At 43.7% G+C, this 15,008-nt stretch overlaps 1 protein-coding gene across 2 annotated transcripts in view; it reads left to right on the top strand.

The window, feature by feature from the left end:
* The window catches only part of stk11 (serine/threonine kinase 11), a 148,995-nt gene extending 134,654 nt beyond the window's left edge, over positions 1-14,341 (top strand). For both annotated transcript variants that reach the window (XM_078198304.1, XM_078198305.1), the window contains one exon: positions 13,061-14,341. Coding sequence is in view for 1 of the 2 variants with exons in the window: in XM_078198305.1 (XP_078054431.1) it covers positions 13,061-13,161 (101 nt within the window). In the remaining variant the exon portion in view is untranslated. The remainder of the gene's footprint in view (positions 1-13,060) is intronic.
* Positions 14,342-15,008: the final 667 nt, after the last annotated feature.

Here is a 15,008-nt window from a genome sequence, read left to right as displayed (position 1 = left end):
CCAGGCGAATGCTGTCGAGCATGGGTTAAAGTTAATAAATTCGATGAATTGAAAGCTAGCCTCGGTAATTATAACTATGAAGCTATCATCGATTGTCTTAAAAACCTAGCTGTTTTACTAATGTCCTTTTAGGAAGGAAATCTGCCATCCTTACGTGGTCTGACCTAGGTATGACTCCAGACCCACAGCAATGTGGTTAACTCCTAACCACTGTGAGGGAAGTTAGGGATGGACAACAAATACCGGCCTTGCCAGTGACACCCACATTCCATGATCAACTTTTAAAAAAATAGTTCCCAAGAGAAAGGAGCTTTTTCCACGAGGAATGGAGATTTTCAGTTTCAGAAAAAAGGTTACTTAGTAGTGTCGCAATTAGGCTTACATTAATACTACAATGAAGTTACTGTGAAAATCCCCTGGTCACCACACTCCGGCGCCTGTTCGGGTACACTGAGGGAGAATTTGGCATGGCCAATTCACCTAACCACATCTTTTGGACCACCGGAGGAAGCCCACGCAGACATGGGGAGAACATGCAGACTCCGCCCAGACAGTTACCCAAGCCGGGAATCGAACCCATGTCCCTGACGCTATGAGGCAGCAGCGCTAACCACTGTGCCACCGTGAAAAATTGATTTAGCTGAAGGTTATAAATGACAGCTATTTGGATTGATTTTGATTGGCTAATCCAATGTAACTGTTTAACCTTTAGCTGTCTCATCTCTCCCACTATTGGTTGTGATTAAATTCCAGGCAGATGGTTTCCGATCGTCACAGTTAAAGGTGTAATGTCTGGTCCCCAAAGGGGCACCAAAATAAACTGCTCATGTGCAGCTGTTAATCACTTTTTATTTTCCTCGGGGGAAGTTTTAGCAGCATGCCCAGCTGTTGCCTTGTATGAAGCTTAATTTCTCCAAGACTACAGGCAACTGTGTTTCTCTCTTGTCACGGCTCCTGATGAGTCAGCGATTACATTGTCGGGTTGCTGGATATGAAACTACACAGTCCCACAAAGATTGCAAAGATGTGTGCGAGAGATGTAGCAGAATGCATGTTTTGTTTGGTTTCTGGAAAGTAAGCGTTTCCCTTACCCACAGATAGAAAATTATTTTATTTGTTTTGCTTACCATGGAAGTACTTGTATACTTAGAATCATGGAATCCTACGGTGCAGAATGAGGCCATTTGGCTGATCGAGTCTGCACCGACCACAATCCCACCCAGGCCCTATCCCCATAACCCCATGCATTTAACCTATTTAGTTCCCTGATACTAAGGGGCAATTGAGAATGGCCAATCCACCTAACCCGCACATCTTTGGACTGTGGGAGGAAACCAGAGCGCCCGGAGGAAACCCACGCAGACACAGGGAGAACGTGCAAACTCCACACAGACAGTGACCCAAACCAGGAATCGAACCCGCATCCCTGGTGCTGTGAGGCAGCAGCACTAACCACTGTGCCACCATGCCGCCGAGAGTACATTTTATACCTAGTATATGTATGAAATGTACTTTCATTGAATATGCATGTTTGACATTTTCCACAGATGAAAAATTATATTTACTACAGGTAAAGATTATTTTCAAAATGGGAGAGAGGCAAAAAGTCGGAAACTATAGGCCGGTTAGCTTGATCTCTGTGGTGGGGAAGTTGCTGGAATCAATCATTAAGGAAGACATGACTGAGCATTTGGAAAGACAAAGCTCAATCCACCATTGTCCGCATGGTTTTCTGAAGGGCAAGTCATGCTTGACAAACTTGCTTGAGTTCTTTGAAGATGTAACCAGCAAGGTGGATAGTGGTGTATATAGACTTCCAGAATGCATTTGACAAGGTGCCGCATAAAAGACTGATCCAAAAGGTAGAATCGCAGAAAACTGGGGGTAGAATACGAGATTGGATTGAGGATTGGATGACTGACAGAAAGCAGAGGGTCGGGATAAATGGGTCTTTCTCTGGCTAGCAAAATGTAACTAGCGGGGTGCTGCAGGGTTCAGTCCTCGGACCTCAGCTGTTTACAATCTATATAAATGATCTGCAAGTGGGGACAGAGTGTAACATAGCAAATTTGCGGATGATACTATAATAGAAGGAAAAGCAGGCAGCGGCGGCATGGTGGCACAGTGGTTAGCACTGCTGCTTCACAGCGCCAGGGACCCAGGATCAATTCCGGCCTCGGGTGATTGTGTGGAGTTTGCACGTTCTCCCCCTGTCTGTGTGGGCTTCCTCCCACACACCAAAGATATGTGGGTTAGGTTGATTGGCCATGCCAAATTGCCCCTTAGTGTCGGGGGAGGTAGCAGGGTAAATATGTGGGGTCATGGGGATGGGGTTTGGGTGGAATGGTGGTCAGGGCAGGCTCAATGTGCTGAATGGTATCCCTCTGTACTGTAGGAATTCTATGAAGAGGATAAAAAGATGGATATAGATAAGCTACGAGATGGAGTTTAATGTGGATAAGTGTGAGGTCATCCATTTTGGCAGAAAAAATGTGTCCACGCAGAGGGATCTGGGTATCAATGTTCATGAATCACAGAAAGTTGTTATGCAGGTGCAGCATGTAATAAATAGGGCAAATGTGATGTTGGCATTTATTGCAAAGGGACTGGAGTATAAAAGTAGAGAAGTGTTGTTGCGATTGTATAGGGTGTTAGTGAGACCACATCTGGGGTATTGTGTCCAGTTTTGGTCTCCTTATTTGAGGAAGGATGTGGGCGGCATTGGAGGCATTTCAGAGGAGGTTCACCAGATTGATTCCGGGGATGAAAGGGTTGACGTATGAGGAGAGACTAAACAGTTTGGGCTTGTACTTGCTGGAGTTTAGAAGGATGGGAGGGAATCTGATCGAGGTATATAAAAGGAGATAGATATATATCTAATAAAAAATGGGTTAAAGGGATATGGGGAATAGGTGGGGAGGTGGATTTGAGACCACCTATGATCTGATTGAATGGCGGGGCAGGCTCGAAGGGTTGAATTTACCAACTTCTACTCCTAATTCCTATGTCCCTATAACTTTATTAATTTTACTTACTATGGAGATATATATAATATATGAAATATAAAACATACTTTCATTTTCATTTACTTAAGGCATTTTTGATTATAGCAACTGCCAAGATCTGCATTAAACTTAGGAAAGAAATTAAACTATTTTTCATCTTTCCTTTCTAAATTGCACAGGATTTAATGAAACCAAAATGTTTACTTTGTACACATGCTTTTAGCTAATATTTTATTCAGGACTTCACTCCAAATTTGAACTATAAAGTCCTTCCAATAGGTCTGTTTATTTTCATCATTTTATGTTTCTGTTTTTCAGTTTTGATAGAAACTAATATTTAAAGAATGAAAACTGGGGTTAATATTTATACCACTTTAAAAATAAAGATTAAACAATGCTGAAGTTTCATTCTCAAACACTTAACTAAATGAATAACCATGTAACCAATGCTTTAATTTTGCACTCAAAATGTTCACATTAAAACTTGTATCAAACAAATTTGGTTACTTTTATGTTTGTAAAAAATAAAATATTGTATTTATGTGGAGCCTTTCACAACCTAAGGATCACAATGCAATTTTAAACCAGTGAAGTATTTTGAAGCATAGTCACTGCTATATTATAGGAAGCATGGCATCACGGTGGCACAGTGGTTAGCACTGCTGTCTCACAGCTCCAGGGAGCCGGCTTCAGTTCCGGCCTTGGGTCACTGTCTGTGTGGAGCTTGCACATTCTCCCCGTGTCTGTGTGGATTTCCTACAGGTGCTCCAGTTTCCTCCCACACTCCAAAGGTTAGGCGGATTGGCCATGTTAAATTGACCCTTAGTGTCCCAAGATGTGTAGATTAGGTGGATCAGCCTTGGTAAATGTGTGGGCTTACAGGGATAGGGCAAGGGAGCGAGCCTGGGTGAAAGATGCTCTGTTGGTGAGTCGGTGCGGACTCGTTGGGCCGAATGGCCTCTTCTGCATTGCAGGGATTCTATCACAGCCAATTTTCATACAGTGCAATCCCAGGAACAGCAATATAATTATGACCAGGGTAATCTCTTGTTTTTGTGATATTGATTGAGGAATAAATGTTGGCCAGGATATTGGGGATCGCTCCCCTCCTCTTCTTTCACATAGTCTTCTTTCATCATTTATAACCACCTGAGAGAGAGAAGACATTTAATCTGATCTGGCCTCCACAACCTTCTGTGGCAAAGAGTTCCACAGGTTCACCACTCTTTGGCTGAAGAAATTCCTCCTCATCTCTGTTTTAAAAGATCGTCCCTTTAGCCTGAGGTTGTGCCCTCTGGTTCTAGTTTTTCCTGCTAGTGGAAACATCCTCTCCACGTCCATTCTATCCAGGCCTCGCAGTATCTTGTAAGTTTCAATAAGATCCCTCCTCATCCCCTCAAAAGCTCCAATGAGTACAGACCCAGAGTCCTCAACCGTTCCTCATACGACAGTTCTACCTCAAAGGGTAGCCTTTACCTTTACACTTGTACTGTGCTAAGGAGAGTTTACTGACTGCCCATGTCAAAGTCATTGCCAGCTTTAGGGAAACTTAATGACTGACATTACTGAATAATGTAAAATTGGTAGCCGAAGTTTAGAGGCAGGTGTGCCTGAGAGAACGAGGTCGAACTCTCAATATTCTGTCCTAAAAATTATGTTTGTCCACACTCATTAGTTCTAGTTATTTTTAATTGCAGGGTTTGTAATGGTTTATATGATTTATCATGAATATTTCCCACTCAGGGTGGCACAGTGGTTAGCACTGCTGCCTTACAGCCCCAGGGACCGGGTTCAATTCCAGCCTCGGGTCACTGTCTGTGTGGAGTTTGCATGTTCTCCCATTGTCTGCGTGGGTTTCCTCCGGGTGTGCCGGTTTCATAGAATCATAGAAACCCTACAGTGCAGAAGGAGGCCATTCGGCCCATCGAGTCTGCACCGACCACAATCCCACCCAGGCCCTACCCCCACATATTTACCCGCTAATCCCTCTAACTACGCATCTCAGGGACAATTGTTAACCTAGCCAATCAACTTAACCCGCACATCTTTGGACTGTGGGAGGAAACCGGAGCACCCGGAGGAAACCCACGCAGACACGAGGAGAATGTGCAAACTCCACACAGACAGTGATCCGAGCCAGGAATTGAACCCGGGACCCTGGAGCTGTGAAGCAGCAGTGCTAACCACTGTGCTACCGTGCCGCCAATAGTCCCACAGTCCAAAGATGTGTAGGTTAGTTGGATTAGCCATGGTAAATTGCCCCTTAGTGTCAGGGGGATTAGTGGGGTAAATATGTGGGGTTACCAGGATCGAGCCTGGATGGGATTGATGTTGATGCAGTCTTGATGGACCGAATGGCCTCCTTCTGCACGGGGTAGAGATTCTATGTTATTCTATAAAGTGGCATTTGCTACCAAATAAACTTGTTGGACTTTAACCTGGTGTTGTTAGACTTCTTACTGTATTCTATAAAGTCACACTGAAGATGGACTTTCCAGTTTTCTCTGGGACGGGGGGGTGGGTAGCGGATCTCGAAATGATAGTTCTTTTTGTACAAAATAAATCTAACTTTTCATGGACCTGCACAAGGAAGATCTCCCTCAGGCATCCTCCTTTCACCTTTGCCAGTTATTGAAGGTATTATATGTAGGCTTTTGCATCATCATTCAAAAAAACAGAAACAATGATGATTGCCTTTCTCTTCTCCCATCCAGTTCACATATTTCCCTGCCCATGAGCATATTTTATATCAATGACACTGGGGAAAGAGGCAGACACACAGCAGAGTGCATCTTTTGAACACTTATTCACATCTATCCACCCAGGATTCAGCAAAAAAAAAGTCAGTGGGAACGCTGGAAAATCTAAGCTCGTGTGCCTTAAAGTTGTAAAGCACAAAATATTTGGAATAAGCATCAGAAAAGTTGGTACCTGAGAAAAAGACAGATTCAAATGACCTGCAGCAGGTATAGTTTTGAAGTTATTTTTCAAGAAATCACAGCTGAATCAACAGCCCCTCAATCTGCTTAACCCCTGCTCTAGTTTGTGAGCTGTACAATCCAGTACAGGGCAAGTGAGAAACAGAGCCAGCAAGTGTTGGGAGTGCACTGCTCATTGTCACTATCGCCAGTGTATGGTGAAAAAAGACTTCAGTTCGCAAAATAACTGGGTGAATCTGGAGTTGGATATTCAATGAAAGAAACTGAACACTCCTGCTATGTTGAAGACTTTACGACCATTGAATTTTCATATTGATGACCCTTTCAAGATGGGATCGGTGGGATATGGGAGGAGATTATTACAAGGCTGTGGTCCGAAATGGGCGTACTTATGATTGGCACGTGGGCGTAATTGGGTCGGCAAGGGCAAGGTGGCAATGTGAATTTGAGATGGAGAGAGGGAAGTGAACTCAGGGAGAGCATAATAAATTGGGGTGAAACCACTGAGGGTGAGAAGTCACACTGTGCAGAGGCTGAGTGAGGAAAACCGACCTTTGACCCTTCTATCCTATCTCCAACCTTCCTTTCCCAAAGTCCTTAAACATGCTGTCACCTCTCATCCATGCTCCTGTTTCCTGGAACTCTATTTTTGAATTCCTCCCCTGCCACTGTTCCAAAATGTTTATTTATCAACGTCACAAATGACATCCTCTGTGACTGTAACAAAAGTAAATCATCCCTCCTTGTCCCTTCTCATCCTGTCACAGCTTTGACACGGTTGACAACACCACCCTCCTCTGCTGCCTCTCCATCGTTGTCCAGCTGGGTGGGGACTGCAGTCAGCTGGTTCCATTCTTTTCTATTCAGAGAATCTGAAATAAGAAGACAAAAAGCAGGATAAACTCAGCAGATCAGGCATCATAGAATCCGTTCAGTGCAGAAGGAGGTCATTTGACCCATCAAGCCTGCACCGACAACAATCCCACCCAAGCCCTATCCCCATAACTCCACGTATTTACCCTGCTAATCCCCCTGATACTAAGGGGCAATTTAGCATGGCCAATCTTTGGAGTGTGGAAGGAAACCGGAGCAGCTGGAGGAAACCCACGCAGGCACAGGGAGAATGTGCAAACTTCACACAGATAGTCACCCAAGGCCAGAATCGAACCTGGGTCCCTGGCGCAGTGAGGCAGCAGTGCTAACCACTGTGCCACCGTGCCACATCTGTGAAGCGAAAGAGTGTTAAGGTCGATGACCTTTCATCAGAACTGCGGTTTGCAGCATCTGCAGGATTTTGCTTTCATGTCACCAGAGAATGTCTCTTCTTCCGGCTCCCCCCACCCCTTACCCCCACCCCCTCATGTTGCTGCTCGACAACATCATCTGAAATCACAGCGTTAATTTCCACACATCCTTTAATGACACCCAGCTCCAACTCGCCACCACCTTAACCCTCCTGCTACATCTAAGCTGCTAGCCTGACATTCAGTACTGGACGAGCAAGGATTTCTTCTAGAAAGATATTGGGAAGACCAAAGTTATTGCCTTTGGGTCTCTCTAATCTGCCCGGCAACATGAACGTTCTGGGCACAAGTCGATCCCCCTACAGCATGTGTATGGCCGCATAACAAAATTACGAGGCTGTGCAATTCAGAAAAAATAAAGGTATATTGTTCCCTACCACAGACTGTGTACCTCAGTGACCGAATGCATCTCTCTCTCTCTTTGCTCTCTTTCTCTGGGTTAGGTTGATTGGCCATGCTAAATTGCTCCTTAGTGTCAGGGAAATGTCGGGGTATTGGGAGGGTCAATATGTGGGGTTACGAGGATAAAGCCTGGGTGGGATTGTTGTAAGTGCAGGTTCAATGGGCCGAATGGCCTCCTCCTGCATTGTAGGTATTCTATGAACAGGAAGAGATAGAATTGACTCCTTCTTTCCAGTGGTAATGGAAATCTCACCATGCCGCCAACCTTACAACCTACTGAAGCGTTCAACAATTCTATCACATTGTGGATATCACTTCTTTCTCTGGCTGGCAGCTGTCAGAAGCTAAACCAGATTGTTTATGACCTTGGTGACGTATTTAATGCTGACATGAGTTGCTGGTCACATATCTGCATTGTCACTATGACTACCTATGTCCATTTCCATAATATCGCCCTGCACCTAACCCCTACTTCAGCTCATCTGAACTTGAAATATTCATTTCTATTTTACCATCTCTATAGTTGACTATTTCAATACAATCCTGGTCAGCCTCCCACATTCTACCTCTCGTAAACCTGAGGTCACCCAAAACTCCAGCTGTTCATGTCCTAACTTGCACCAAGTCCCTCCAAGGTTCTTCCCAGTATTATGAAACACAGCTAAATACCAAATCACGTGAGGAGAAGACCAAACATTTGGTGAAAGAGGTAGGTTTTAAAAAGTGTCTAAATGGAGGAAAGAGAGGTGAAGAGGTTTAATGAGGATATTCGGCGGCACGGTGGCACAGTGGTTAGCACTGTTGCCTCACAGCGCCAGGGACCCGGGTTCAATTCTGGCCTTGGGTGACTGTTTGCGTGGAGTTCGCGTGTTCTCCCCGTGCCCGCGTGGTTTTCTCCGGGTGCTCCGGTTTCCTCCCAGACTCCAGAGATGTGCGGGTTAGTTGGATTGGCCATGTGAAATTTCCCCTTAGTGTCAGGGGGATTAGCAAGGTAAATACATGGAGTCATGGGGATAGGGCCAGGTGGGATTGTTGCTGGTGCAGGTTCGATGGGCTGAATGGCCTCCTTTTGCACTGTAGCGATTGTATGATTATATTCCAGAGTTTCGTGCCCAGGTGGCTGAGGCAACATCCGGCAATGGTGACATGATTGTCCACCACCCCTATGCTCACTGACCTACACCAGGCTACCAGCTAGACAATTTTAAAATTCTCATCCTTGCTTTGAGATTCCTCCATGGTTTTGTATCCCCTTATCTCTCCCACCTCCTCCAGCCCTACAACCCTCTGAAATCTCTGTTCATCCAAATTTGACCATTTGCACATCTCTAATTTTAATCACTCCACCATTGCCTTATGATGTTTTATTCCATTAAAGAGATGCTATAAATACAAGTTGTTCCATTGGTGTTAATGTCTCAAGCTGACAGGACGATTCCATTTGGGGTGAGAAAGAAGAAAGTGGTGAAAGAGTACCAGGATGTTGAAGAACTAGGAAATTAGTGAATGGTGTTCTAAATCACATACGGCACAGAAGGAGGCCATTTGGCCCATCATGTCTGAACTTGTTCTCCAAATCAGCATCATAACTTGGTGCCATTCCATTGTCTTTTTCCCATACCTCTGCACATTTTTTCTATTCAAAAAATCATCTAATGTCCTCTTGAATGCCTCAATTGAACCTGCCTGCACCACTCTTCCTGGCATTGCATTCCAGACCCAAACTACTTGCTGTGTGAAAAAGTTTTTGCTCACATCATATTTGCTTCTTTTGCAAATCACTTTAAATCTGTGCCCTTTCATTCTCAATCCTTCTACGAGTGGGAATAGTTTCTCCCTATCTACTCTGTCCAGCCCCCCTCGTGATTTTGAACATCTCTTTCAAATCTCCTCTTAGCCGCCTTCTCCTCCAAGGAGAACAGCCTCCAATCGATCTTCACAACTCTCATCATTTTGCACTATATGTACAAAGTTCTGGAGGACGTTCTCGAGAAAAGATCAAGTAGCACAGGGCAAAACCAACTCCGTTCCTTTCCATTTGTAGTTATAAGCTGCTTATGCTGGAATTGGTTAAGAGTTCTTAGCTGGTAATTCCCAATCGCAGAAGTAAGAAGGTTAAGAAGTGGAAGTGTAATGGATTTTAAAAATTTTTTAAAACCATTCAGAACATATTAATTGATTGAGATTTTTCGCTGAGAAGAATGTTGAAGCGAGAACTTTAAATATCCAAAACCGTTATCTAACTAACTGAAAGAAAGTCTATTCAACTTAAAATTAGATTAGTACTAGATCGATGAACAAGGGTAAAACATGCCCTCTGACGTAAGATTTATCTCTAACAAAAATGTATCTATCCAAACACTCCGATCTTGTTCTTTTTGCATCATCAGGAAGTAACAGCAGATATTGTTTGCTTTACAATTATTTTGTCACTTAGAATGCTGATACTAAAAAACATTCTGGAAAGCACACAACAGGGCAGCACGGTGGCACAGTGGTTAGCACTGCTGCCTCACAGCGCGCCAGGGACCTGGGTTCGATTCCTGGCTTGGGTCACTGACTCTGCAGATTCTGCACGTTCTCCCTGTGTCTGTGTGGGTTTCCTCCAGGTGCTCCGGTTTCCTCCCACAGTCCAAAGGTGTGCAGGTTAAGTTGATTAGCCATGCTAAATGACCCCTTAGTGTCAGGGGGACTGGCTAGGGCAAATGCATGGGGATAGGGTCTGGGTGGGATTGTGGTCGGTGCAGACTCGATGGGCCGAATGGCCTCCTTTTGCACTGTAGGGATTCTATGAAGAGCATCTGTGGAGAGAGAAACGGAGATAATGGCCGGAAATTTCCTGGCCATTCACGTCCCGCCGCCGCTGCAAATGAGGACAGAGAATTCAGCCAAATCTCCGTTCACTGCAGTGGGACCAGAGAATCCCGCCAGCGTGAACAGCTGGAAAATTGCCCCCCCCCCCCTGCCCAATGTTGCTGATGAATGGTCTTTCAACAGGACTGGACAGTGTTTGAGAGTGACGGTTTATAACCAAGTAAAGGTTTGGTAGCTTGACCCTAAGCTACGTAAGGAAAAGTGCACCATTCACTGGGAAATTTCAGGGGATAGTTCTCCAAACTAGTTCTCGTAATTTTGATAGAAGATTGTTTGAATATCTATTCCTGGTGACCTCATAAATGAGTGGAAATTTGGTGAACTGAAGCAAGAAAATTACCTGGTTTGAGTTTAATGTACTTTTTAAAAGATTTTTTAAAAAAATCATTCATAAACTGTTGATAGGCTGAGATTTTACAATGTCCTGATTTGAGTTCAGTGTCCATCCAGATTTTGAGTTAACTTTCAGTTAGAGCTTTGATTTTGTTTTAATTGCAGTTAATCTGTGATATTTCTTGGCCTTTTCACATATGATTCACATAAGATTCTTACAGGTCCTGTTCAGTCAGTAACACAAACATTTTAGCGATGGCTCGTTGTTGTCTTGTTCAAACATGGTGTCAGTGATTGACCTGGATATCTGAAGCTGTCCAGTTTGCCTGGAACTATGTCAAAATTTCCACATGACACAATACTTGGAAATATTGTGCAGAGGGTAAAGATAGACTTCAAATGGACATAAACTGGCTGGTAAAATGGACAGACGTCTGGCAGATGGAATTTAATGCACAAAAATGGTACATTTTGGTCGGAAGAACAAGGAGAGGCAATATAAAATAAAGTATCATTCTAAAGGGGACGCAGGAACACAAAGACCTGAAGATTGATTCTGGGGATGAAAGGGTTGATGTATGAGGAGAGATTTAACAGTTTGGGCTTATACTCGCTGGAGTTTAGAAGGATGAGAGGGGATCTGATCGAGGTATGTAAAATTTTAAAAGGGATTGATAAAGTAAATGTAGACCAAATGTTTCCTCTTATGGGGCAATCTCGAACAAGAGGTCACAGATATAGGTCGAGAGGCAGTAGATTTAAAACTGAGATGAGGAGGAGCTGCTTCTCGCAGAGGGTGGAACTCGCTGCCCCATAGCGCGGTGGAGTCTGAATTGTTGAATGGTTTCAAGAGGGAAAAAGATATATTTCTAATAAAAAAAAGGAAAGAGGAATGTGGGAAGGTGGATTTGAGACCAGGGAGAGATCAGCCATGATCTGATTCAAATGGCAGAGCAGGCTCGAAGGGCTGAATTTGCCTCCTTCTGCTCCTAATTCCTCTGTTCCCATCTATACAAATCGTTGAAGGTGGCAGGGCAGATTGAGAAAGCAGTCAAAAAGATGCATGGGATTCTGCGCTTCTTAGATAGAAGCATAGAGTACAAGCAAGGAAGTTAGAGTGAACTTTTATAACACTCTGGTTCAGTTTCAGCTGGAGGCTAGGATCCAATTCTGGGCACCATACTTTAGGACAAATGTGAAGTGCTTTAGAGAGGGTGCAGACAATATTTACGAGAATGATTTCAGACATGGGTGGTTTCAGTTAAATCAATGGATTGATGAAGCTGGGGTTGTTCTCATTAGAGGATGTTGAGAGGACATTTGATGGATGTCTGCCCATTCATCAAGGGTCTAGACTGAGCAGATTCAGAGGAACTGCTCACACTGACAGAAGAGTCAAGAAACAGGTCATCAATATAAGTTTGGCAAAAGAACCAACAGAGAGCTTTTTTTAATGCAGTGAGTGATCGTGGGCAGCACGGTGGCACAGTGGTTGGCACTACTGCCTCACAGCGCCAAGGACCTGGGTTTGATTCCTGGCTTGGATCACTGTCTGTGCGGAGTTTGCACGTTCTCCCTGTGTCTGCGTGGGTTTCCTCCGGGTGCTCTGGTTTCCTCCCACAGTCCGAAAGATATGCTGGTTAGCCATGCTAAATCCTCCCTCAGTGTACCCAAACAGGCACCGGAGTGTGGCGACTAGGGGATTTTCACAGTAACTTCATCGCAGTGTTAATGCAAGCCAACTTGTGACTATTAAATTAACTTTACTTTGATTAGGATCTGGAATGCTCTGCCCTGAAGGCGTAAGGGTAGCAAGTGCAATTGGGACTTTATTCAAAAAAGAATTATCCGGAGAAGTACCTGAAGAGAAAAATAAATTGCAGGACTGAGGGGATAGGACGGTGGGGGAGGGGGTAGTGAGACTAACTTAGTTGCTCTTGTAGAGACCAGCACTGACACAATGGACCGGTGGCCTCCTGTGCAGCAACTACTCCATGATTCTGTCTGGTTCATTCAAATAAATACCTGATGATGCAGCACATGATAAAATGAAGGTTATGGAGAGCTTCAGCCGGCCTCTTTCAGTAATGTATTATTCTGTGACAATCCTTCTTAGTTGCGATGGCTCATTGATCAACTTCGATGTGACACCATTACTGGTCTTTTCAATAAATTAATGCCTGTTTCTTACCATGTGTTGCAGCTAATAATGAGGTTGGAGGATTATGGTGTTGCTGCTGCCTCTGTACCTGTGTGGACCAGCACTGGAGGCAGGCGACGGAGAAAAGAAGGAAGAAGCGGTGAACGAAAACAAAAGAATCCCTGCCTTCTATGGAATGAAGATGGCATGTTTGTCCAGCCTACCACCCAATGCCAACTGTTTGTAATAACAATCTTGAGTTTGACAGAAGTATAACCATGGATGTTTAGAACTTTGTGCAAAGCCATTTAGATGCACTTTATGTTTTAGACTACTTTTATTTACTGTTTATACTTGCAGTATAGTACACATTGTTATGTGTAAAATGCATGCTGTAAAGGGCTTGGAGAAAGGGAATATACATTTAGAAAGGGCAAAGGGTTGAATACCTTGTGTGTGTTAATCTGTATTGCTCCTGCAGCTGGTTCATTAAGAAAAATCAATATACACCAAATGAAAATGTCTTGCTGCCATTGTGTGGGAGCGAGCAGTTTAAGTTTTGTTATATCGACCATTTGACAAGATTTTGGAATGGGGATGGGGTGGGGGGGGGGTGAGATATCGGAAACAACCACACTCTATTGAAAGGCCTAATGTGTAAAGTATTACCTCCTGGTACTAACTTCCGACAGCCGCAGTCACATCACTGTTGGAAACGATTCATTTATCAATCCAGCCTTCGGAAAGCTTTCCCACCTGTTGGGCATACCAACTCATGCATTCCTTTCTCTAGTGGTATGCTGTTGAATTATTTTCCTGTCCCGGTTTTATTTTTCTTCCGCGGTATTCTTTCCCAAGAGGATTTTCAAAATGGAAATGCTGTACACAACTGTTCACTAAGCTGATGCAAACGGATGCAGCCATTTTACGGGACAAATGTTGCATTTTACATAGAAGGTGCACGTGTATGACTGTGGGTCACAAGTTAAAAAGACTGGATAAATGATAACCTGGAAAAATTCTGGAGCCAGCATTGTAAAATGGACCCCTTTGCTGCAATATTGGATTGATAATTTGCGTGGTAAAATGCTGCATTGGAAAGAGTAATGCATTTTCTTTTGTGTTGGTCATGAGACAGTTCTCTATAACGCGATGGTCTGCTGTCCCACACTGGTGTACCAATGCAACTTGTATACATTTGCAGCTGCTGTTTTTTTCTCATGTTCTTTCTTGATGAAGTCACTGCAACACTTTGCAGACTGGCTCTTTTGTGAATTATCGAAACACTGTAGTGGAACCAAAGCATTACTTGTTGTACTAAAGTAGCTGCCATTATTATTATCACGGAGAGACTCAGTGGCATTCTTTGTCCTGCATTATATTTCTTTGTACGGGAACTTGAAGATACCTTTTCACTCTCCTGGAGTCAGGAATTATAACAATGCAGCAGTTTGATAAATTTAAGATGGAATAAAGTCAGCTAGTGGATGTCATTTATTAAATCCATTACTGGTCCATAATGAATCTGAATTTGACCATTTAAAAAAATGTTCATAGTCCATTAGCATCTAAAAATACTGTTTGTGAATCTGATCGTGGATGAATTTGAAGTTAGACAGTAAGGAACCAAGCAAGGCATTTTGCTTCATTTCAGTGGAGACCTTGGGAGACACAACTGTTGGTTGCTGACAAATGGGACAGTTTGCACTGCCTCACAAATCAATCCATGATTATTCATAGAATCATAGAACTACAGTGCAGAAGGAGACCATTTGGTCCATCGAGTCTGCATTGACACAATCCCACCCAGGCCTTATCCCCGTAATCCCCATGACACTAAACCCCCTTGGCCAATCAGTCTAACCCACACATCTTTGGAGTGTGGGAGGAGGCCACATCTTTATACACCTTCTTGCTACACCCTCCAATTTCCATTACATTATTGACAAAAAAAGGTTCTAAATGCAGGGAAATCCACCCTTTACGGTCAAAAGGTAACAGAAGTGTGGAA

The sequence above is a fragment of the Mustelus asterias genome, chromosome 26 (assembly GCF_964213995.1).
Source record: "Mustelus asterias chromosome 26, sMusAst1.hap1.1, whole genome shotgun sequence".
Taxonomy (NCBI): domain Eukaryota; kingdom Metazoa; phylum Chordata; class Chondrichthyes; order Carcharhiniformes; family Triakidae; genus Mustelus; species Mustelus asterias.
Note: the sequence above shows the minus strand (reverse complement) of the source record. Positions and strands in the feature narration are given on the sequence as shown.